The following is a 25,137-nucleotide window of genomic DNA, read 5'->3' on the forward strand; positions in this document are numbered from 1 at the left end:
CTGATTTTAATTCTTATTCATATGCTGATGGATCCTAAATCTAAATCTGTAGCCTTGGCATCTTTCTGCTACGTTCCAAATCTGCATATCCAGCAGCCACTGGTAACCTGAATTTGTCTCAAATACCTCAATTTTAACATGTCTAAAATTGATTTTACTCCTTGCTCATTTTTTTTATTCCTGGAAGGCATAGTCCTCCTTCATTGACCTAAGTAAGCTCCCACATCCAGTCAGTTATAAATGCTGTTGCTTTAATCTAAATAATTTCATAGCTGTCTCATTCTCACTGCCTTATCTGGTTTTAGTTATGGCTCAACTGATATCTCTGCTCTCATTTTTGCCCAGCTCAAGTGTCTTCCACACTCCTTCTAGTCATCTTTCTAATTACTTGGTGAGGGCTATATGAATATATTTATTCAACTATATGAGGGCTATATGATAAATTTATTCAATTTATCATCAATTCAGCAAATATTAATTGGATGTCTTCTGTGTGCTAGACACTATTCTAGATAGTGAAGGTGAGTAGTGAACAAAACGTAGTCTCTGTTCTTATGGAGCTAAAATTCTAGTTGTGGTGGTAGTAGTAGGAGATAAATAAATAGATAATGTCAGATGGTCATGAATGTTAATAAGAAAGAATAGAGTTAGGTGATAGTGATACAATATGGGGAAGCAGAAGGACTCTATTTTCTATGGAGATGTTGAGGAAGTCCTTTTCAATAAGGAGGCAGTGAGACAGGAATCTGAATGAAATGAGAGAACAGGTTATATAGATATCTAGGGAAGAACAGTCCAGGCAGAAGAAGCAGAGCAACAAGTGCAAAGGCTCTGAAGTGGAAGCATGCTGGTATATTCACAGGACACCAAAGAGGCTGGAGCCAAGTGAGTAAGGGAGAAGGGAAGGAAATAAGATCAGAAAAGGACTGGGGGTGGGTCTTTAGAGCTCTTTTACGGAATTTGGATTTGACTGAGTGAGAAGGGAAGCCATTAGAATTTTGAGCAGAAGAGACATGATCATGAACACAGGAGTGACATATCTTTAAAGGATCACTCTGGCTCTTGTGTGGAGTTGGAGATAAACTGGAAACCACTCCACAAGTCCAGGGATGAGGTACTAATGGCTCAGACTGGGTGGCCGCAGTAGATGAAATGGAAAGTGGTCAGATTCTGGAAACATCGCAAAGTAGAATGACAGGAAGTGCTGGTAGGTTGTGAGGTGGATATGAGGGAGAAGGGGTTTCAAGGAGGACTGTAAGGTTTTTGGCCTGAGCGACTAGAAGAATGGGATTACCATTTGTGGAAATGGAGAAACTAAGGAGTGGAAATCAAGTGTTTGGTTTTGGGAGGGTTAAAGAGTGAGGGGTGTGTATATGGTGAATTGGCAGTTGGATATACAGATACAGCCATTGATATATTTATATCAATGTTTATACATACATACATGCACATATATTTCTGGAATGTGCTTACCTCTCCAAACCTTATCTCCTGTCACAATTCATGCACTCCTCATGCCCCAGCAATGCTAAACACACCCTGTTCAAACCTTCGTGCCTTTGTTCCCGTTTCTTGCTAGAATACTGATTGCCATACTGCCAATACTGGCAAATACTGATTCAGAGATCCTGTGTTGAGGGTCTTACTCTATGAAGTCTTTCATAACCTCTTCCCCTGAAATAATTAATCCTTCTTTATATCATTTTTATATTTTATATAAGTTTTGATTGCTTCATATATCACACTGCTGTATTTTGTGTTGTGTTTACAAGTTTTTGCCTCCTTTTGGACTCAAGGATAGAGATCCTGGGTTTTGGGGTCTTTTTCTGTTAAAGCCCTGGCATACTGTAGAATTCCAGTAAATGCCTGCATGCAGTAAGTTTCTGTCATTTGGCTTTATAATCCAAGCCCTGTGAAGAAAATGGTTTGTATTAGAAAATAAAAGATTAATCAGCTTCAGTGTAAGGTTATACATATATATGGCAAACATAATATCAGTGGTAGTTTCTTGGAAACTATTTGATGCATATAACTGCTAAATATCTAGTTGGTGGGAGTCTGAAGGCTTAGAAACTGATGCTGGCAAGAAAATTGAAGATGCAGGAAGTTCATGAGAATAGTACTCTCAATAGTGTATGTCTGCAGCACAGCCCTGTTTTTTCTGTACTATGGTTATGACGCTTTCTCAAGTCTGGAAAATTGTCAAAATGCAGATTTCTTTGGCCCTAACACAGGCATACTGAAATAAGATTTGAGGTGGTGAGGACCAAGAATTTGTATTTTAAAATGACCTTAAGTTTTTCTCATGCATGTCAGTGTTTGAGAATAACTGGAATAGAGAATGCAGTGGATTGGAGAGACATTAGTAGTGGTAGGAAAGAACTAGTTGACATTAGAGACCTTAGGAGGACTTTAATTAACCAATATGGTAAGCAGAGAGTGAATTTTAAATGGGAAGAAAAGATCTAAAACTAAGCCACTTGTAAGGATTTTTAGTGCTAATCTAACTCAGAACACTTTGGGCCATGCAATCAGGGAAGATTTTTAACACTTATTTTTAAGAAAGTTCTATTTGAGTCTAGGGTAAATTGAGGACTATATTGTAATTAAACTTTAGAAAGAAGTAACTTTTAGCTACTATTCTGTTGGAGCTTTTTTTTAATGTATATTTATTATATATATATATTTTTTAATTTATATTTTGAAATCTTGCTCTAAACTGTGTGTCCTAAATAAATAGTATGTAAATACACTATTTATTGATGGCTATGCCTGACTACTTTAATCAAGAGTAATCTTTTTGAAGCCAAAACAAAATTAAGTATAAATTTTTCATTTTTTTTGTCAGCTGTGTAAAATCTAGTTTTATGACCCACAAACAAAATATGACCATTTGCATTATTTCTTCCACTTAATTGTAATGTGCTCCAAGGACATAAGAATACACCACAGGTGCTAAATTTGGAAATCCAGATCATTAGGTTCCCAATAAGTAAAAATGGTTCTCGTCTTGTATTTTTAGGTTCCCAGATTGTGATGAGCCGTATCCTCGACTTGTGGATCTGAATTTAGCTGGAGATCCTACTGAAGGAGCCCCAGTGGCAGTGCAGAGGGACTATGGTTTTTGGTGTCCCCGAGAGTTGAAAATTGATCCTGATCTTGGCTATTCTTTTTTGCACGTGCGTGATTGTTCACCTCCTTGTCCAAATATGTACTTTAGGAGAGAAGAACTTTCATTTGCTCGATATTTCATAGGACTGATTTCAATCATTTGCCTCTCTGCCACATTATTTACTTTTTTAACTTTTTTGATTGATGTCACAAGATTCCGTTATCCTGAAAGACCTATTATATTTTATGCAGTCTGCTACATGATGGTATCATTAATTTTCTTTATTGGGTTTTTGCTTGAGGACCGAGTAGCCTGCAATGCATCTAGCCCTGCACAATATAAGGCTTCCACAGTGACACAAGGATCTCATAATAAAGCCTGTACCATGCTTTTTATGGTACTCTATTTTTTTACTATGGCTGGCAGCGTTTGGTGGGTAATTCTTACCATCACGTGGTTCTTGGCAGCTGTGCCAAAGTGGGGTAGTGAAGCTATTGAGAAGAAGGCATTGCTATTTCACGCCAGCGCGTGGGGCATCCCTGGAACTCTAACTATCATCCTTTTAGCGATGAATAAAATTGAAGGTGACAATATCAGTGGCGTGTGTTTTGTTGGCCTCTACGATGTTGATTCATTGAGGTATTTTGTTCTTGCACCCCTCTGCCTGTATGTGGTAGTTGGGGTTTCACTTCTCTTAGCCGGCATCATATCCCTAAACAGAGTTCGAATTGAGATTCCATTAGAAAAGGAGAACCAAGATAAACTGGTGAAGTTTATGATCCGGATTGGTGTTTTCAGCATTCTTTATCTTGTACCACTCTTGGTTGTAATTGGATGCTACTTTTATGAGCAAGCTTACCGTGGCATCTGGGAAACAACATGGATACAAGAACGCTGCAGAGAATATCACATTCCATGTCCATATCAGGTAAGGGAAACCTTGTTCTAAATTTCAGAATATGTGACAGTGAAAAGAGCTAATCTTAGCTGCTTGTTTTTTTGTTGTTGTTATTTTGGTTTTTTTTTTAACTCTTCATGAACGACCTGTACATTAAAATTTTAAAGTGAAGATAATGAACAAATTTATTGTAGTAAGAATGTCATACACATGTTTCTATAAACATTTTCCTTTTAAAAGATGACTCTTACAAGTTCAAGCTGTGGGCTTTTAAGCACTTTACTTCTGTTATCGCAAAATAGTTGCTTGTTGATTATTTAGAAGTCTACAGGTTTGAGGGGAAGTTGTTGATTAAAAGGCAGTGTCTTTCTGTGGAAATTTTACTGATATTCAGAATAAGGATTGTTTTAACAGTTTTGCAAAAAAAAAATAGGACACAGTTGTACAAACAAGTTCATCTCTTAAATAGTCTTGGTTTTTCTTTTTGGCATACTGAAGTGTTTTACCTTTGAGTTTAAAGAGATCAAATAATCATAGAATTTTAGATCTAGAGAGGACTTTAGAGATCATTTATTCAGGTTCCCTCTATAATTTAGAGTTCTTAAACATCTGTCTCATTTGAGGCTTAGAATTACTAAGTGACTTGTTCACACTCTGCTTGGATTTAGTTCTAGGAGAGGAGTGGAACAAGGAAAGCAGTTTAGAGGGATTGATGCTAAGTATTTATCTCTCTCATCTTAAAACCTCTCTAGAACCTATGCTCCTAGCTATTATCCTCTCTTCTTTCTTTTAAGACAAGTTTTCTTGAAAGAATTGCCTCCACTTGGTGTCTCATGTTCGTTGTGCTCCAGCTTCCCTGTTCTCAAAGTGCACCAGCCACCCTTTCATCTCCCCCAATTCTTATGTTTCTCTAATACCTTTTACATACCTTTATTAGAGTACTTATGCATTTTAGATAACTTACGTTTACTTGTCTCTTTTCCCTACTAGACAGTGAACTCTTTGAAAGCAAGAACTTCTTTTTCATATTTTTTGAAAGCACGTTCTGTAGGTTAGTAGATGATGGCATTGAGAATGTGAATGTGTAGATTGAGAAGCAAAGACTTCTTTAAAATAAATTTATTTATTTCATTTATTTATTTTTGGCTGCATTGGGTCTTCGTTGCTGCACGCAAGCTTTCTCTAGTTGTGGCAAGCAGGGGCTACGCTTCGTTGTGGTGCACAGGCTTCTCATTGCGGTGGCTTCTTTTGTTGCGAAGCACGGGCTCTAGGCTCGTGGGCTCAGTACTTGTGGCTTGCAGGCTCTAGACCCGCAGCCTCAGTAGTTGTGGCACACGGGCTTAGTTGCTTCATGGCATGTGGGATCTCCCTGGACCAGGGTTCAAACCCATGTCCCCTGCATTGGCGGGCACATTCTTAACCACTGCACCACCAGGGAAGTTCGAAAAGACATTTTTTTTAATACATATATTATTTTTATAAATTTATTTGTTTTCATTTTTGGCTGTGTTGGGTCTTCATTGCTGTGTGTGGGCTTTCTCTAGTTGTGGCAAGCGGGGGCCGCTCTTCGTTGTGGTGCGTGGGCTTCTCATTGTCATGGCTTCTCTTGTCACGGAGAGCACGGGCTCTAGACACACGGGCTTCAGTAGTTGTGGCACGTGGGCTCAGTAGTTGTGGCTTGTAGGCTGTACAGCACAAGCTCAGTAGTTGTGGCGCATGGGCTTAGTTGCCCTGTGGCATGTGGGATCTTCCCGGACCAGGGATCGAACCTGTGTCCCCTGCATTGGCAGGCAGATTCTTAACCACTGCGCCACCGGGGAAGCCCCGAAAAGACATTTTTAAGAAATGGTAACAGTGGTACTGCAGACAAGGAGTGTGTGATTGGCACATAGTCAATGCTCATAAATATTTGATGACTGAGAATGCCAATTCCCCCTTTTTTATTTTGTGGTATAAATAATCCAATACAAAATTAATTTTTATTGTATCTTTTATTGTATATGTATAGCCATATTAGCTACTGGCTTTTAAAAAAAACCAACTCATAATTGAAAGACCAGAAAAAATGAATAATTGAAATTGTATTACACTTCTTGACAGAATTACTTATTAAAACTCTTAATGTGAGGTTTCAGACCTGAAGCTAAGTAATCAAATTTTGCCCCTAACGAGAGTGAAAGAGATGGTTGAATTACATTGTGCGCGTCTCAATATAAGGTTTCTAGGATTCCAAATATATATTGTCTTAGGGCTATTGAACAAATAATGTTTGGCTCTGAAATAATGATCTGAAACATACCAAACCTCAAACATGTAAATTAGTAAATTAGAATAGTTGGGCTGCTGCTATCTTCAAGACATTCCTAGAATTCTTTTAGCATCTTTAGAACCAGTTTGAGTTGCACAAAAATGTGTGTGTGTATGCATCTCTTTATAGTCATAGGTTAAAAGTGATTTTTTATTTCCAACTTACAGAAATAATGTTGGATTTCCAACATCCTAAAAAGAATAGAGAATGGTATAATAACAGTAGCATAGTTATTAAGCTGTAAAGTCTGGGTTAGGAATACTGGCTTCATATCTAACTCTCATTATTTACTAGTTTTATAACCTTAGATCAGCTTCATCTCTCTCTACTTCAGTTCCTCATCTGTAAAATGAGTAATAGAATCTAATAGTAATGAAAGAGTAATCATATTAGATACAAATAGTAGTAGAATCTGTCTCCTAGGGTTGTATTTAGGAGTCTACATGCAAACACTTAGAAGAGTGCCTTCTACATAGTAAGTGCTCAAATGTTAGCTCTATTGTTCATTTTTTTCATTTATTGTTGCTGCTGTTATTGATATGTATACACACACATACATACATACATATATAAATTTTTTTTAAACCATCCAATACCAAACTTTAGGAAATGCTATATTTGTTTTAAGTTTTTGAGAATATGCATGCCGATATGTGTACCACTAACTTGTCCATTTTAACTGCAGTAATCTAATCTATAAATATACTGCTGTTTGTTCACTCATTATTTTGTTGATGGACAGACATATAGTTTTCAAGTTTTTTTGCTGTTGTAATACCTGTCTTCCTTGTACATGACCAAGAATTTCCATGGGCTGTATACCCAAAAGTGTAATTGTGGAATTGTAACATATATGCATCTTCAACTCAAGTGGTTATTTTAATTTACACTCCCAGTATAGAGTATGAATTCCCCATTTCTCCCCATCTTGGTGTTCTCAGACTTTTAGCTTTTTGCCAACCTTTGAAACAATATCTCAAGTCTATCATGATTTTTATTTCCCTTATTCCTCATAAGGTTCAGTATGTTTTCATATTTTTATTGGCTATTTGGGGTTTCTCTTCTGTGATTTGCCTATTTGTTACTGTTGTCCATTGCTCTGTTAGGTTATTTGCCTTTTGTTGTTATTTTAATTCTTTGTCAGTTGTTTGCATTGCAGGTTTCTTATTCTGCTGTGTACCTTGTCTTTTCACTTTGTGTTTTCTTTGCCTTTTGTGTTTTAAGAAATCCTTCCCTGCCTCTCAAAGTCATAAAAATGGTCTGCCATATTTTTTCTAGCAGTTTTTAAAATTTGATGTTTTGATTCATAGCTCTAATCCCTTGAAATTTATTTTTATGTATGTTATGAGTAACATAATTTTATTTTTTCATATGAATAAGCAGTATGCTTTTTGCAACATTTATCAAATAGCCCATCTGAACTGTAATGCAACGGCTATAGTATACAAGTTCCATTTTTAGGCTCTCTCTTTTGCGCACTGGTCTGTTTGTATAACCTTGTAACAATTCCACATTTCCTCTACCTTATTCTTCTTCAAAATTATTTTAACCATCTTGGCACTTTTTTATATGAATTTTAGAATAATTTATCCATGAAAAACACTTTGGATTTTTATTGAAATTGTTTTAGGTTTTAAATGAATCTGGGAGAAATTGCTATCTTTGTAATACTGAGTTTTAGTATCTTTTAGTTTCTTTCTTTATGTATGTATTCATTCATTTGTTCATAGGTACCATACAGTTTTTGTTGCAATTGTGAATGAGGTCTTTTCTGTATTACACTTCTCATTTGGTTATTGCTGGTGTACAAGAATGCCACTGATTTTTTGGGCCTCCCCTGGTGGCGCAGTGGTTGAGAGTCCGCCTGCCGATGCAGGGGACACGGGTTCGTGCCCCGGTCCGGGAGGATCCCACATGCCGCAGAGCGGCTGGGCCCGTGAGCCATAGCCGCTGAGCCTGCGCGTCTGGAGCCTGTGCTCCGCGACGGGAGAGGCCACAACAGTGAGAGGCCCGCGTACCGGAAAAAAAAAAAAAAAAAAAAAGAATGCCACTGAGTTTTGCATATTGACCTTATACTGAGCATCCCTGCTACACTCTTCTATTAGTTCTAACTGCATATCGGTTCTCTTAGATATTCTTTGTAGAAATCCTCTTGTGTGCAAATAAGGACAAATTCATATCTTGTTTGCTTTCCAATTCTTATGTTTTATTTAAGATTTTTCCATCTATACTCATGAGTGAGAAAGATTGTGGTCATTTTGCTTTTCTTGCCCTGTCCTTTTCCTTTTTGGTGTCAAGGTTATAATAGCTTCATAAAATGAGGTTTTTTTCTTCTATTCATTGAAACAGTTTTTACAATAAATAGGGTCTGTCTGTTCTTTGAAAGGGCTGGTATATCCTCCTGTAAAAACCCTCTGTTGGGCTTCCCTGGTGGCGCAGTGGTTGAGAGTCCGCCTGCCGATGCAGGGGACATGGGTTCGTGCCCCAGTCCGGGAAGATCCCACATGCCGCGGAGCGGCTAGGCCCGTGAGCCAGGGCTGCTGAGCCTGCGCGTCCGGAGCCTGTGCTCCGCAACGGGAGAGGCCACAGCAGTGAGAGGCCCGCGTACCACAAAAAAACAAAACAAAACAAAAAACCTCTGTCATGGTATCTTTGAAGTAAGGAGAGAGAAGTTTCATCTTTCTCAACTGAAATTCTGCACCCATTAATCAGTAACTCCCCATTCCTCCCTGCCTCCGAGCCTTTGGCAACCAATTTTCTACTTTATGTCTCTATGAATTTGACTACTCTGGGTACCTCATATAAGTGGAACTCAAATACTAGAATTTTTTTTAAATAAATTTATTTATTTATTTGTTTTTATTTTGGCTGTATTGGGTCTTCGTTGCTATGCGCGAGCTTTCTCTAGTTGTGGCGAGCGGCATCTACTCTTCGATGAGGTGCACAGGCTTCTCATTGTCATGGCTTCTCTTGTTGTAGAGCACGGGCTCTAGGAGCGTGGGCTTCCGTAGTTGTGGCACATGGGCTCAGTAGTTGTGTCTCACGGGCTGTAGAGTGCAAGCTCAGTAGTTGTGGCGCATGGGCTTAGTTGCTCCGCGGCATGTGGAATCTTCCTGGGCCAGGGGTTGAACCCGTGTCTCCTGCATTGGCAGGCGGATTCTTAACCACTGCGCCACCAGGGAAGCCTTCAAATACTAGAATTTTAATACTAACTTTCATTCAGAATTTTACTTTAGGGGAATCTTATATAGACTTTTGAATTGAGCATTAGAGATGTTAAATTTCTATTTGAAGTAATATCCATACATAATTGAACAAGATTTGCTATTACTGAGCATACCTAAAAGAATGCTTAGCAGGTTCTGATCATAATTCCTAATGAGAAGTTTTTAAAATGTGTTAAGCAATGATGTTATATTTGAGGTAGCCTCCTCGGGTGACTTAGAGAACGTAATATTTGAATATATATTTACTTGAAAATCAGTGAGGTTGCTTTATAGTCATTTCTTATAGTACTGAAGCTTTAAAACATTTGAAAAATCAGCTTGTGAGGTAGTTGATCACATTGTTTCAAAATACCAATTGGGTTTAATGTAAATTGCATGTATTTAAGTCCATAATTTGAAGAAAAATGGGCTTGTGTAAAGTATTTTAAAATATTTAAAATGAGTGTCCTTGCTGAAAACAGAAATTTGCTGTTTGGATTTTAAAATACTTTATACCAACTATTTTTTCAAGAACAGTCTATTTAAAAAGTGCATATTAAATGAAACTTGAGACAGTAATATTTAATGCCTGAATCAAGAATTAATTGTGAAATATAGCTTGAGTTTTCAGAATAATGTATATTTCACAGTTTAAAATCAGTAAAGTTTATTCCTAGACTGTGTTTCATCTTATATGTTAATCATTTATTTATGTATTTATTTATTTTTATGTATTATTTAAATAACACATTAGTAATTTTCCAGGTACTTAGCGTTCTTTTTCTCTTTTTTCTTTAAAAGTAATTCCCTTTATTTATTCAGGGGCTTCTAAGAGGCTCAAAGCATTTTATGAAAGAGTTTACAAGTTTCAAAGTTTGTTGATATTTCTGGAAAACCATTCACATGTAAAATACTGGTTAAAAACATGAGCTTTGAAGTCCTGTCTCTAACACTCTGAGCCTCAGTTTCCTCGTGTAAAATGTAGGAAATAATATGTTAAATATAGTAATATCTACCTCATGGGTGGCAGAGAAGATTAAATGAGAAAATAAACTTAAACCTCCTACTAGAATGCCTTGCACAAAGAAAAATTTCAGTATTCTGTTGTTACAAGTACATAATTCCTGAGGTTTAAAAAAGGATTGTTCTTAAACTCTGTACTAGAATCATCATTTTTTTCTTTAAACATTGATTTTCAAAAAAACATGTTCCCTTTCCTAAAGTGCCCCTTCATTTTTTTTCCATCTCTTTTCATCCATCTTATCCAATGCTGTATATCTCAAGGAATTTTGATACTAGAACCTGTGTTTCAAAATATAAATAAATGTGTTAGCATAATAGAAGCAGCCTAGCTAAGACTGTCAAATTCACATTAGAGCCGTTTGTAGAATTAAAAAAACATTATTTGTATTCTTTCAGCCACACAAGGCAACCCATCTGTTGTTTATCTAATCTTGATTCAGAAACGTACAAAAATAGCAGAATAACATCAAATCTAACTTAACAATTTTAGCTTCATTTTCTGATAAGAGTGTTTCCCTTTACCAGACAATTCCAAAAGGAATCAGCATTGTTTATGAAAGGACAATAAGGAAATGGGTGTGTTTTGCAGTTCCAACATTACTGACAACAAATAATTCTGTATAAAATATATAGTACATACTACTTATCTTTTTTTATGCTACTAATCTTTAAAGTGGTAAATATCCTGCCTGTGACTTCCTAGCACCAAATTAATTTTTCCTCAAAATTTTTTAGTGTCTGTAATAGAGGGAAAGAGTGAGAATTCCTGAAAAAATATTCTAAGTCTCTTGTAGGAAAATATTTTAAAATAATATATTTTAGAAATATAGAATATTAAAGAAATTTATTTAAAAAACTATTCATACTATTATGTACAGGTTGTAAAATGCTGTGAAATGGCACTTTGGGATAAATTTTTTTTTTTTTTTTTTGCGGTACACGGGCCTCTCACTGTTGTGGCCTCTCCTGTTGCGGAGCACAGGTTCCGGACGCACAGGCTCAGCGGCCATGGCTCACGGGCCCAGCCGCTCCGCGGCATGTGGGATCTTCCTGGACCGGGGCACGAACCCGCGTCCCCTGAATTGGCAGGTGGACTCTCAAACCACTGCGGCACCAGGGAAGCCCAAATATTAATATTTTAAAACATACAAGTTGCTATTATCTTGGCGTCTGCTAAACAGAATAAATAGCCTAAGCCATGAGTTCAATTTAAGTCTTAACTGCAGATATATCGGGTATAAAATGGTTTACACATGTTTAGAAAAAAATTCAATGTACTTGCCACAGTCTACAGCAGGGCACAGCAGACTTCCTCTGTAAGGTCATATAGTAAATATTTTAGGCTTTGCCAGCCGTGTAGTTTTTGTCAGAACTACTCAGCTCTGCTGGTGTAATGCACAAGCAGCCATAGACAATATGTAAACAAATGGAAGTATTCCAATAAAGCTTTGTTTACAGTAACGTAATTGGGGCACATTTGGTTTGTAGGTTGTAGTTTGCCAACCCGTGAACTACAGCAAGCGTTATTCTCTATCACCTTTGAGAATTCCTTCATAACAGTGGTTCTCTATCACCTTTGAGAATTCTTTCATAACCTCTGGCACTTTTCTGTCCCATGGAAATTGTCACTGTTTCATTCTCATTACTGAGTTTTGAGGATCATCATTTTACTGTATCACATAATGGTATTAAAAATATTCAATAAAATCTGGTATTATATCATGATAATAAAATAAATTCTAGTACATCACTATAATAAAGACATGCCAATAAATCTTATTTACAGTTGTCTTTGAAGTTATCACCACACCAGTTTAAAGAAATAATTTGAGTAGTTTATGGGAATAGTAAAATAGAAGCAATAATCCGAGAAGCTTCTAGTTATTAAGTATGTACTATATATCAGGTCCTGTACTTAGCAAATTTATACACATTATTTCCTTTAATCCTAACAGTAGCCCACTAAGTTAGATTGTATTCAGTTTTATAAATGAGTCTCATAATTATATACAACCTATCCAAATTCTTTTTCTTTTTTTTTTTGGCTGTGTTGGGTCTTTGTTGCTGCGTGCAGGCTTTCTCTAGTTGCAGCGAGCGGGGGCTCCTCTTCATTGCAGTTTGAGGGCTTCTCATTGCAGTGGCTTCTCTTGTTGTGGAGCACAGGCTCTAGGCGCATGGGCTTAATAGTTGTGGCATGTGGGCTCAGTAGTTGTGGCTCGTGGGCTCTAGAGCGCAGGCTCAGTAGTTGTGGCGCACAGGCTTAGTTGCTCTGCGGCATGTGGGATCTTCCCGGACCAGGGCTCGAACCTGTGTCCCCTGCATTGGCAGGCGGATTCTTAACCACTGCACCACCAGGGAAGCCCCAACTTATCCAAATTCTTACAGTAAGTGCTAGAGCTGGGGTGTGAATTGTATTTCTGATTCCAGAGACTACTAACCACCTACCTGATCATGTCAAATGGGAAATCTTCCATTTTATTTCCTCTACTGAATCACAAACATTCTATCAGTGACTTTTTAAGCTGTGTTAAGGTCATTGAGTTCATTAATATTGTAACTTCGCTGAAGAAAGAGCTAAGAAGTTTGTCTTAAAGTAGAACATTAGGAAAATAATAAAATACAGTCAGGTTTCTTCAGACAATATGACTTCTGACAATAAGTCTGAATAGGAGCATCAACAATTAAAGTCTGAACCAGTAAAATCTGGAAAGAACACACTCTTTGAGGCATGACAGGTCTTACATACTCTTTGGGAAGATCTCCAAAGAGTCCTCCAGTTCAAAAATTATTATGAATTGGAACCAGCACAATAATTGTCAACTCGTCAAACAGAGTCAATTAGGTGAATGAGACGGGAAAGGTAACTGAAGTGTGGTTGCTAACGGTGGCGGAAGTTGAGACTTGGGCCAGCTGGGAAGTTGAGAAAGGGAGCCAGAACTCCCTTGTTAGCCTAAATCATCAGGGTCATAGGCTGAAGTGTTTGCAGGTTAGTTGTACCTCCTGGCAATCAGCTGGAACAAATTCTTTCTCCAGGATTCCCACTGACTGATTAACCAAATAGCTCACAAAATAAAGACACCAAACACATGAGAAAACAAGCCACTATGACTGAGAGTCATTGGATATAGCAGCATCAAACTTAGAACTGTAGATACTGAAATTGTCAAAACTGAATAATAGATAAGTGTGTAACATTTATGGAAATAACAGATACAGTCACAAAGATTACAAATCTACAAGAAACTACTTGGGATAGAAGATTTTTAAAAAATTAAGCATCTAGAAAGATAATTTTTGAAATATACTCAATTGATGAATTTCTGAAATATAAAACAGCAGTTTAGACTGCTGTTTGAAGAGAAATTTAATGAACTAGTAGTAGGTGAAAATAAAGGTATCCAGAATGCAGTAAGAGAGACAAGGAAAATATGAAAGTGATGTTAAGAGAAATGCAGGACAGAATGAGAAGGCCTAATAGGAATATAATTAGAGTCCCAGGAGGGAGTTCCAGGAGGAGGGAATTGAGAAAATGTAGGAGAGACAATATTTCAAGAGATAATGGCTGCAAATATTCCACAACTACTAAACCTGTGCATTCACAGACCAAGGAGGTTCTGTATACCACTAGCAGGATAAATAAAAAGAAATCCACACTTCAGTGAAACTGTAGAATGCCAAAGATAGGAATCTTGAAAACAGTCTCAAAAAAGGACAGATCATCTAAAAAAGACCAACAGGTAGAATGACAACAGAGTCCTTAACAATAACAGTGAAAGCCAGAAGACGATATGTTATCTTTTAAATGTTGAGATAAAAAAACTTTTCAGGGACTTCCCTGGTGGCTTAGTGGATAAGACCCCACGCTCCCAATGCAGGGGGCCTGGGTTCGATCCCTGGTCAGGGGACTAGATCCCACATGCATGCCGCAACTAAGGAACCTGCCTGCCGCAACTAAGACCTGGTGCAACCAATAAATATTTAAACAAAAACAAACTTTTCAACCAGAATTTTGTACCTTGTAAAACTGTTGTGGTAGACCTGGGGATGCATTGCCAGATGCCCTTTAAAGAAAGGCATGCTGCTCAGCTGCAGGGAGTGGGGTCAGCAGATACCCTTCAGGTGCAGAGAGCTGCTTTATCTGAGGTCAGGCCATATCTGGGGTGGCCTGCAACCAGCGATTGTTAGGTGGGCTAAGAAGGCCTGGCCATTGGCCCAGCATGGGACCCTCTGAAGGTCCTTATTCACTCCACAACTCCTTACCAGTTTGGCAAAAGGCTTTTCTGAGAATGCACAGCAGGTCATTTTCTTCTGCCCAATCCTGCTTCCACTCTTTCCTTCACAGATACTGTTCCCTAATAAAGATCTTGCACTGCAAACTTCATCTTTGCATGTTCTGGAAAACTCAAATTTGTTCTCAAAAACAAAGATGTAATAAAGCCATTTACATATAAACAAAATGAGTTTACCACCAAAAGACTTGTACTAAAAGAACTTCTAAAGGTTATATTTCAAGAAGAATGAAAATGATCTCATAGATAGTACGAGATGCAAGAAGGAATGATGAGGAAATAAAGTTGTGAACATATATATACAGCTAAACAAATATTGTTTCTATAAAATACCAGTAACAATGTGTAATTTGGAAATACATCTAAAATCCTGTAGAAAAAAAAATACAGCAAAATGTATATATAGACCAAAATTGGGTTAATGCTATAATCAGCTGCATCAGATACCAATTGATGATCTAGAACAACTGACAGATGCCCTCCCCACCCCCCTTTTATTACTCTTCTCATAGGCCTCTTGTTCTTTATGGTTTTTTAAAATTCTGATTGTTTTTTAATTTAATTTTTTGAATAGGTGACTTGTAATGTTTATAATGTTAAAAATATATATTGTGAAGCATTATTCCTACTCTTTTTCCTCATATTCTCAATTTTTGCCCCCTCTCCATCTCTACCAGTAACCACCATATATGGTTTCTTGTATGTATTTCCAGAGTTTGTTTTTCCATAAGGTTGTTTTGAGAAGTAAGTCACAGTATACTTAAAAGAGCCCAGGGCTTCCCTGGTGGCGCAGTGGTTGAGAGTCCGCCTGCTGATGCAGGGGACACGGGTTCGTGCCCCAGTCCCGGAAGATCCCACATGCCGCGGAGCAGCTGGGCCCGTGAGCCATGGCCACTGAGCCTGCGCGTCCAGAGCCTGTGCTCCGCAACGGGAGAGGCCACAGCAGTGAGAGGCCCGCGTACCGCAAAAAAAAAAAAAATTAGAAAGTTTGGTTGTGCCTGTATTTCCTAAGATGCAAATTGTTTTATTATTTCAAGTATTGTTGAATGTGAGATTAGTTTTTTCTTTTTTTTTGATTCAGGTATAATTGACATATAACATATTAGTTACAGGTATACAACGTAATGATTCAATATTCGTACTTAACAGATGTAAGATTTGCAAATATTTTCTCCCATTCAGGAGGTTGCCTTTTCATTTTGTTGGTAGTTTCCTTTGCTGTGCAGAAGCTTTTTAGTCTGATGTAATCCCACTTGTTTATTTTTGCTTTTGTTACCTTTGCTTTTCGTGTCAGATCCAAAAAATCATTACTGAGACTGATGTCAAGGAGCTTGCCACCTATGTTTTCTTCTTGGAGTTTTATGGTTTCACCTCTTATGTTCAAGTCTTTAATCCATTTTGAGTTTATTTTTGTGTATGGTGTAAGATAGTGGTCCAGTTTCATTCTTTTGCATGTGGTTGTCCAGTTTTCCCAACACCATTTATTAAAGAGACTGTTCTTTCCCCATTGTGTATTCTTGGCTCCTTTATCAGAAATTAATTGACCATATATGCACTGGTTTATTTTTGGAGTCCATTCTGTTCAATTGATCTATGTGTCTGTTTTTGTGCCAGTACCATATTGTTTGATTAGTGTAGCTTGTAATACAGTTTGAAATCAGACAGCATGAATGATGCCTCCAGCTTTGTTCTTCTTTCTCAGGATTGCTTTGGCTGTTTGGGTCTTTCGTGGTCCCATACACATTTTAGGATTTGTTCTATTTCTGTGAAAAATGCCATTGGAATTTTGATAGGATTGCTCTGAATCTGTAGATTGCTTTGGGCAATATGGATATTTTAACAATATTAATTTTTCCAATCTATAAGAATGGAATATCTTTCCATTTATTTGTCTTCAATTTTTTTTCTTTAATATCTTATTTTCTTGTTGTAAATCATGAGATTACAGGACAATTTTGTGGAGTTTCAAAGAACTCATTTCTGAACATGGTCTGTCCCCTAAATTTTCCGGGCTGAGGAAGTTGATCTTTTTTTTTTTTTGCGGTACGCGGGCCTCTCACTGTTGTGGCCTCTCCCGGTACGGAGCACAGGCTCCGGACGCGCAGGCTCAGTGGCCATGGCTCACGGGCCCAGCCGCTCCGCGGCACGTGGGATCTTCCCGGACTGGGGCACGAACCCGTGTCCCCTGCATCAGCAGGCGGACTCTCAACCACTGCGCCACCAGGGAAGCCCGGAAGTTGATCTTTTGTTGTAATGCTTAGGAAAGTCTAAGCCATGTTTTCTGTTTCATTATTCTATACTTAATAACAAACTAATTTTTAAAATTTTTACTTGTTACTCTTCAGTCATATATAGAAGAGAGAATGGAACTTTTCAATATGATTTACCTTTAATTTGATTTGGTTTGAGGAAAAACAATAGTTTATTACTTTAATCCAAAAAAAAAGGTTATGCTTTTCACAGATGAATGAGCATCATTATCCTTTGAATTCTGATTAAGAGTTTTCTGTGTGCATCAAGATTAAGCATAAATTCTACAGAGTTTTAAATTATTTGTTTCCCAGTTATTGCATCCATTATTGTAAAGTATGTGTGCAGAATAATGTTCCATTTTCTAGCTATTTCTAGTTCTTAAGATTAAAGTGACATAAGAGTAATGATCATTTTTTCCCTCAGTATAATTAGGATGAAAGTTCAAGATGTTGTCCTTTGCTTAATCAAATGTAACTTCCGAAGAAGTAGAATTTTCTGTTTCATAATGTCATCAAAGCATAGGAATAGAATTGAGACAACTATGATTTCTGTGTTCATTTTAAGTTCTTGAGTGAATTTTGGCTTTAAGCCTTTTCTTACCTAATTTGTGAGTTTTCCATGAGGTTAATTAAATAATAGACACAATATATCCAGATGTCATGATAAATCTTTGAGATGTTAATATTCTATGGTTATTCTTCTGAGTATATATGCTCTGTACCAATTCCTTTCTAATCAGACACGCTCTCCTTTATTTCCTGTCCATTTACTGAAGCCATTTTCTCATCTTCCCTGACTAGTCTGTCACTTGGAAAGTTGTGTGTCCCTTAAATAATGGGATAAAAATTTGTTCTTTAATCATTAAATTTTATTTTTTATTTATCTAAAAGTTGACATCACCCAGAATTTTACAGCAGTCATTGGTAAAGTTAATTAGGATCTAAATTGTTTACCTTTCCTCATTGCCATTAGCCATTCTTGAATTTAGAAGAAAGCATTCTTTTAAGGTAGTCTTTGTGTTTGGAAAAGAAAATGAGATTATTTGCAAAATATTTGAAATGTGGAGTTTGTTTTATCATTTCCTCTATTAATTGAAGGAAAGCTTGGGAATTGAAATACCAGCTTACTGTACATATTTTTCACAGGGTTACAAATAAATCAGTGGGCCAAGGATGGCAGAAGATAAACTTAGAAGTAAAAGGAAGGAAGATAGATTGATAAAGATCTAGTTAAAGGGGTGAATTACTAATTAGTTCTCTACCCTACCTAGTGCCAATTTAATTTCAAAATTATTGCCTCTCTGAAAGGAACAAAGTATTTTGAAATTATAGGAGTCTTGACTTCCTTTTTTTGTTGTTGTTGTTTTTTGGCGGTATGCGGGCCTCTCACTGTTGTGGCCTCTCCCGTTGCGGAGCACAGGCTCCGGACGTGCAGGCTCAGCGGCCATGGCTCATGGGCCCAGCAGCTCCGCGGCATGTGGAATCTTCCGGGACTGGGGCACGAACCCGTGTTCCCTGCATCGGCAGGCAGACTCTCAACCACTGCGCCACCAGGGAAGCCTTTGACTTCCTTTTTGTCCTTTATTTTTAAAAGGTATTATAACTGTTTCGGACATACAGGTATTATATGTATTTTTGTATGTCATATACATGTATATTATAAAGAATAATACATTGAACAATAGATTTATCACTCATTTAATAAAACAATAACAAAACACCAGGTCCCCCTCCCTGATTGAATCTCCCTTCTAAACTATCATTATCCAGTGTGTATTTACTTATATATTTACTCATTTATATATTTACCTAAACAATATATTAGTTGAAGTATTTAAAAACTTTACAGTGTCAAAACTGTATGTATTTTTGCAGCTTGCTTTTGTCATTCATTCTTTTTGTGAGATTTATCTATGGTAATATGTACAGTATGTGTTGATTTGCTGTCTTTGCTGTTCAGTATTCTGTTGTATGAATATATCACATTTGTTTATCTATTTTACTCTTAATGGATATTTAGGTTGCACATTGTTTTTACTCTATTATAAATAATACTGCTGTGAATATTGCACATCCATGTGAGTTTCTCTAGAATGTATAACTCATAATGGAACTGTTGGATCTTGTGAATCTTCAGCATTACCAGATGTTGCTAAATTGTTTTCCAAAGTCGTCCCAATTTAGAACCACATATGAAAGTACAGTGAGTTCTCATTGTTCTACATCCTCACCATCACATTGATACCAATTGTCAGACTTTTAAATTTTTGTCAATCTTATTGGCAGTCCTCTTTGCTATTTTAATTTGTATTTCCCTGATTACTAGTGAGATTGAACTTCTTATATAACTTACAATAAGTTAAATAACTTATTAGCTATTTAGATTTCCTCTTCTGTGAATTACTTGTATATACACACATATATTCTGGATTATAATTTCTTAGTCAGTTTTATGCATTACAGATATCATCTAACTTTGGTTTTTCATTGTTTTAATGGTGTCCTTTGATGTGCAGAAGTTTAAAATTTTAATATATATATATTCTTTTTCTTTTTTTTAAAATTGTGTCTTATTTAAGAAATCTCTACCCAAAGGTTGTAAATGATATTCTCCTTTGGGACTTCCCTGGTGGCACAGTGGTTAAGAATCCACCTGCCAATGCAGGGGACACAGGTTTGATCCCTGGTCTGGGAAGATCCCACATGCCACAGAGCAACTAAGCCTGTGCGCCACAACTACTGAGCCCATGTACCGCAGCTACTGAAGCCCCCACCCCTAGAGCCCGTGCTCCACAACAAGAGAAGCCACCGCAATGAGAAGCCCACGCACGGCAACGAAGAGTAGCCCCCGCTTACTGCAACTAGAGAAAATCGGCGTGCAGCAATGAAGACCCAATACAGCCAAATAAATAAATAAAAATAAATAAATTTTTAAAAATAGATGGTGGGTTAGCTTACCTTGTTAAAAAAAATTCTTTGTTTTAACAGTTTTAAAGTTTTGCTTCTTCTCAGATTTGGATTTTTAGTCTATAGAATTTATTTTCAGATCTGGAGTGAGGAGGCAATATCATTTTTAAAATATGTAGATGTCTAGTTAGCACTATTTATTGACTAGTCCATCCTTTCTCCACTGATCTGTAATGCTGCCTCTGTCAGACAGTATCAAGTTTCCATCTATGAAACTTATTTTGCTGTTTCACGGTCTGTTTTCTATCCTTGTCTTGATCTTCTGTCATTGTCTTAATTACTGTAGGTCTTAATTCTGATAGGTCTTTATATCTGATAAGGTGAGTATGTGAGTTTTCAAAGCAGAATAACAGTAAAGGCAGATAAAGCCTATGTAGTGTATGTAATAAGGGCACAAAATTTGGAATCCAAAGACCTCCATTCCAGAACTGTTAGCACTTATCAACATGACAGACTCTGCATGAGCCCGATCAATAGTTTGTTTTTTTAAGGTTTTTTTTGAGTTACGCGGGCCTCTCACCACTGTGGCCTCTCCCGTTGCGGAGCACAGGTTCCGGATGCGCAGCCTCAGCAGCCATGGCTCACGGGCCCAGCCGCTCCGCAGCATGTGGGATCTTCCCAGGCCAGGGCACGAACCCGTGTCCTCTGCATCGGCAGGCGGACTCTCAACCACTGCGCCACCAGGGAAACCCAATAGTTTATTTTTATGTGGGCTTTAGATGACCACAGCCTCAATATAAGACAGCATTTTGTAATGAAAAATTTTTTTAATGAAAACAAATCTAATACAATATGTGTCTCCATTAGTAAAGGATAGATTCCACTTGATAGGGAAAGAAGCCAGGCAGGGACTCTGCCGACGTGATTCAAAGCCAGAGTCTCAGAAACAATAATTGGGGCATCACAATAACCGTAAATATGCCCTTGGTGGTTTTCTTCTTCTGCAAGGCTTTTTTTTAAATTAAAAAGAATTTAAGCCCCAGGGTCTTTGGTGGATTATGGATCTAAATTGGGAAAACAAAATACAGGAAAATATTTTCCATGTTGTGATCGAATAAAGTCATATTGCAAAATTCTGTTGGTTAAAATTAGAGTGGTGGTGGGCTTCCCTGGTGGCGCAGTGGTTGAGGGTCCGCCTGCCGAGGCAGGGGACACGGGTTCATGCCCCGGTCCGGGAGGATCCCACATGCCGCAGAGCGGCTGGGCCCATGAGCCATGGCCATTGAGCCTGCGCGTCCGGAGCCTGTGCTCCGCAATGGGAGAGGCCACGGCAGTGAGAGGCCCACATACCGCAAAAAAAATAATAATAAATAAATAAATAAAATTAGAGTGGTGTTAGTGAAGATCCGTTGTTCAGAAGATAGTGAATATAGGCTGTTCACAGCTAGCCTGGCTGTTGTAGAAAAAGGACAGTGATCAAGTAAGTGGATGCTGATTGTCTCCTTTCTCTGCCTGGGATTCTCCTTCATTTCCCAGTAAATGGAGCAAAAAAATATATCAGATGAGTTTTTTCAATTGTTAAGGTGGTATTTTTTTAATTTAATTTTTATTTTATATTGAAGTATAGTTGATTTATAATGTTGTATTAGTTTCAGGTGAATAGCAAAAGTGATTCAGTTATGCATATACATATATCCATTCTTTTTCAGATTCTTTTCCCATATAGGTTATCACAGAATATTGAGTAGAGTTCCCTGTGCTATACAGTAGGTCCTTGTTGATTATTTTTTATATAGTAGCATGTATATGTTAATCCCAAGCTCCCAATTTATCCCTCTTTCCCACCTTTCCCCTTTGGTAACCATGTTTATTTTCAAAGTCTATGAATCTGTTTCTGTTTTGTAAATAAGTTCATTTGTATCATATTTTTAGATTCCACATATAAGTGATATCATGTGATACTTGTCTTTCTCTGACTTACTTCAGTTAGTATAATAATCTCTAGGTTCATCCATGTTGCTGCAAATGGCATTATTTTGCTCTTTTTTATGGCTGAGTAATATTCCATTGTATATATGTACCACTTCTTCTTTATCCATTCCTCTGTCAATGGACATTTAGGTTGCTTCCATGTCTTGGCTATTTTAAACAGTGCTGCAATGAACATTAGGGTGCATGTATCTTTTTGAATTTTGATTTTCCCCAGATATATGCTCAGGAGTGGGATTGCTGGATCATATGGTAGTTCTATTTTTAGTTTTTAAGGAACTTCCATACTGTTCTCCATAGTGGCTGTACCAATTTACATTCCCACCAAGAGTGTAGGAGGGTTCCCTTTTCTCCACACCCTCTCCAGCTTTTGTTGTCTGTAGACTTTTTGATGATGGCCATTCTCACTGGTGTGAGGTAATACCTCATTGTAGTTTTGATTTGCATTTCTGTAATAATTAGTGATGTTGAGCATCTTTTCATGTGCAAGGTGGTATATTTTAACATCAATAGGAATATAGTATTTTCAAAGGACAGTTACAAAAGAATACTTTGAAGTTTTTCATTTGTCCATATTAATTATACAAGGAACTAAGATATTTAGTGGATTCCGCCCCCCCCCCAAAAAAAAGGTCTGTAGGCATTCAGTTCATTATAGGGATATTTTAAAATAAAAACTGAATGTTGTATTCCTTTTCCTTTAACTTTTTCTTTAGTGGGTTTTGCCTTTCTAGCTAGTACATGTTCTGTTTTACATACTAACTGCCTGCATTTTTGTGTGTTCCCTGTGTGACTTACAGCCAGATAATAATGCATTCTCCTTCCTCTTTCTTTTTCCTCATTTATAAGGCAAAACTCCTTTCCTTATAGCAATAACTTGCATTCTTCCCCAGTATCTTGGCCTTCTGGCTCCAACACCCTTTACCAATAGCACATTCACAAAATAGGTGTTGCTTGAGTTGATTTCTCACTGTATCCTTATCATGGCAGGTACTGACTTGTCTTCCCTGGGAGTTTGGCTTTGAACCTTATAATACAAAATGTTCCATGTTGCAACCCTCTGTCCTCCAATTCTCCTCTGTACTGTCTTGCCTAATTGACCGTTTTGGTTGTTGCTGTTATTACTGATTTTGTTTTTAGCACTCCTTCCCTGTATTTCAAGCATTTCTGTTATGTGGACAGTATTTCTAATTTATGAAAGACAATACAATGCAGTTTAAAAGCACTGTAGAAGTTACAAGATGCGGTTTTTCCCTAGGCTCTCTTTTTCTCCCCTCCTCCTTTTCTGGGAAAACTTATCCAGTCCCATATTTTAGATTATATAGCTCAACTTTGTTTCTGAGCTCCAGACATATATCTATTTATATGACATTTCCAACTTAACATGTCTAAAATAGAATTCTTTATTTTTCTCCTTAAACCTGCTCCCTGCATCCTATCCCTTGTTCTTTCCATTCAGTAAATGGTATTATCATTCACAAGTTGCTCAGACTCATATTTGGAGCCATCTTTGAGCCTCCCTTTCTCACATACCTCATCACACTCAATCCATCAATTTATCACCACCTCCACTTCTACCTTAGTCCAAGCTATCTGATACTTCCACAGTGGCCTTCCAGTTCATCTTCTTGCTTCTATTCTTGTTCCTTTACAATTTTTTTCCAACACAGTAGCCAGGGCGATCTTTTAAAAACATAAATGAGATTTTGTTGCACCTTCAAACAAAACTCTCCAGTATTGGGCTTCCTATTACTCTTAGAATAAAACCCAAAATTCTTAATGTTGCCTACAGGGCCATATGTAATTTGGCCCCTTCCTACTTCCTTGACTTATTTTCTGCTGTTCTCCTCCTTGCATCCTCGGCTCTAGTCACGCTGGTTTCCATGTTATTGTTCTTCAGAGACAACAAATTTGTTCTCTCAGGATTATTGTTACTGCTGTTACTTCTTGAAATACTCCTACTGCACAGTATAGTTCAAATCACTGCTTAATTGTTAAGTCCTTGGAGAAGCCTTTCTAACCACTTTGATACATGCCCCATCTACTGCATCCCAAATGCTATTCCCTACCCTGCTGTAGTTCTGAGTTTATTACTACCTGAAATTAAAAGATTTATTTTCTTGTTTATTGACAACATTCCATCGTCACCCTGCCCCCATCCCTCCCTGGAATGTAAACTCTAAAGGGCAGGGAATTTTCTGACTCATTTATAGTTACATCTCTTTACCAGGACATTGTAGGCACTAGGTATTTAAGTGACTAAATTAATTAGCTGCGTGACCTTGAGCAAATCAGTTCACTTCCCTAGACTTTTTTTTTTTTTTTTACTTCCCTAGACTTTGATTCCACGTATATAAAACAAAGGGATTTGACTGTATCTATAAGATCTCTGAAGAAGAGTGTTTTAGACTACAGATGATCAGTCATCTAGAATTGAAGGCAACCCCAAAGTTTCTTTAAGTTCAGGCCCCCTATTTAATATATAGAGGTCACATTGCTCTGGCCAGTGCTCTTTTCACATCATACAATACCTCTAATTCAGTGCTCAACTCTGATTAAATCTCCCTCTATACTTTGATTACAACTTTACTAGCTTTAATTTTTAGATTCTTGACCTTGTTCCTTTTCATTATATTGTTTCTGTAAGCCACATCTTTACATTTACAAATAATTGTTTTTCTTCATTCATTCTTTTATCACTATGCATTGAATATAAGCAGATGTGATTTGAAGAATGCTTCTCAATGGTCACATTCTTCCCCTTACCTCCCTCCACTTTTTCTTTTTTAATATATATTTGTTTATTTATTTGGCTGCACTGGGTCTTTAGTTGGCGGCATGCGGGATCTAGTTCCCTGACCAGGGATCAAACCCCGGTCCCCTGCATTGGGAACCTGGAGTCTTAACCGCTAGACCACTGGGGAATTCCCCCTCCCTCAACTTTTATAGGAACTTTTTCTTTTTTTGTGAGTCAAAAAAATGTTTACAATAAAAAAAATGTGTATAGTCATGTTCACATGTACATCTTAGCTAGTACTGCAGGTTTTTAAATCATGGAAAAGGAAAATAACTTTTGTAGTAAAATTGGACGTAATAAAAACTAGTCTTTAATTTCCGTAGAAAATTTTTCAAGATTAATAGGATGAATGACTT

The 25,137-nt window shown here is 37.3% G+C and overlaps 1 protein-coding gene across 3 annotated transcripts in view; it reads left to right on the forward strand.

Annotated features, from left to right (window-relative positions):
* The window catches only part of FZD3 (frizzled class receptor 3), a 92,484-nt gene that overhangs the window by 32,410 nt on the left and 34,937 nt on the right, over positions 1 to 25,137 (forward strand). For all 3 annotated transcript variants that reach the window (XM_060153609.1, XM_060153608.1, XM_060153610.1), the window contains one exon: positions 3,023 to 4,040. In XM_060153609.1, coding sequence (XP_060009592.1) covers positions 3,023 to 4,040 — 1,018 coding nt within the window. The remainder of the gene's footprint in view (positions 1 to 3,022; positions 4,041 to 25,137) is intronic.

Source organism: Lagenorhynchus albirostris, chromosome 7 (genome assembly GCF_949774975.1).
Source record: "Lagenorhynchus albirostris chromosome 7, mLagAlb1.1, whole genome shotgun sequence".
Lineage (NCBI taxonomy): Eukaryota > Metazoa > Chordata > Mammalia > Artiodactyla > Delphinidae > Lagenorhynchus > Lagenorhynchus albirostris.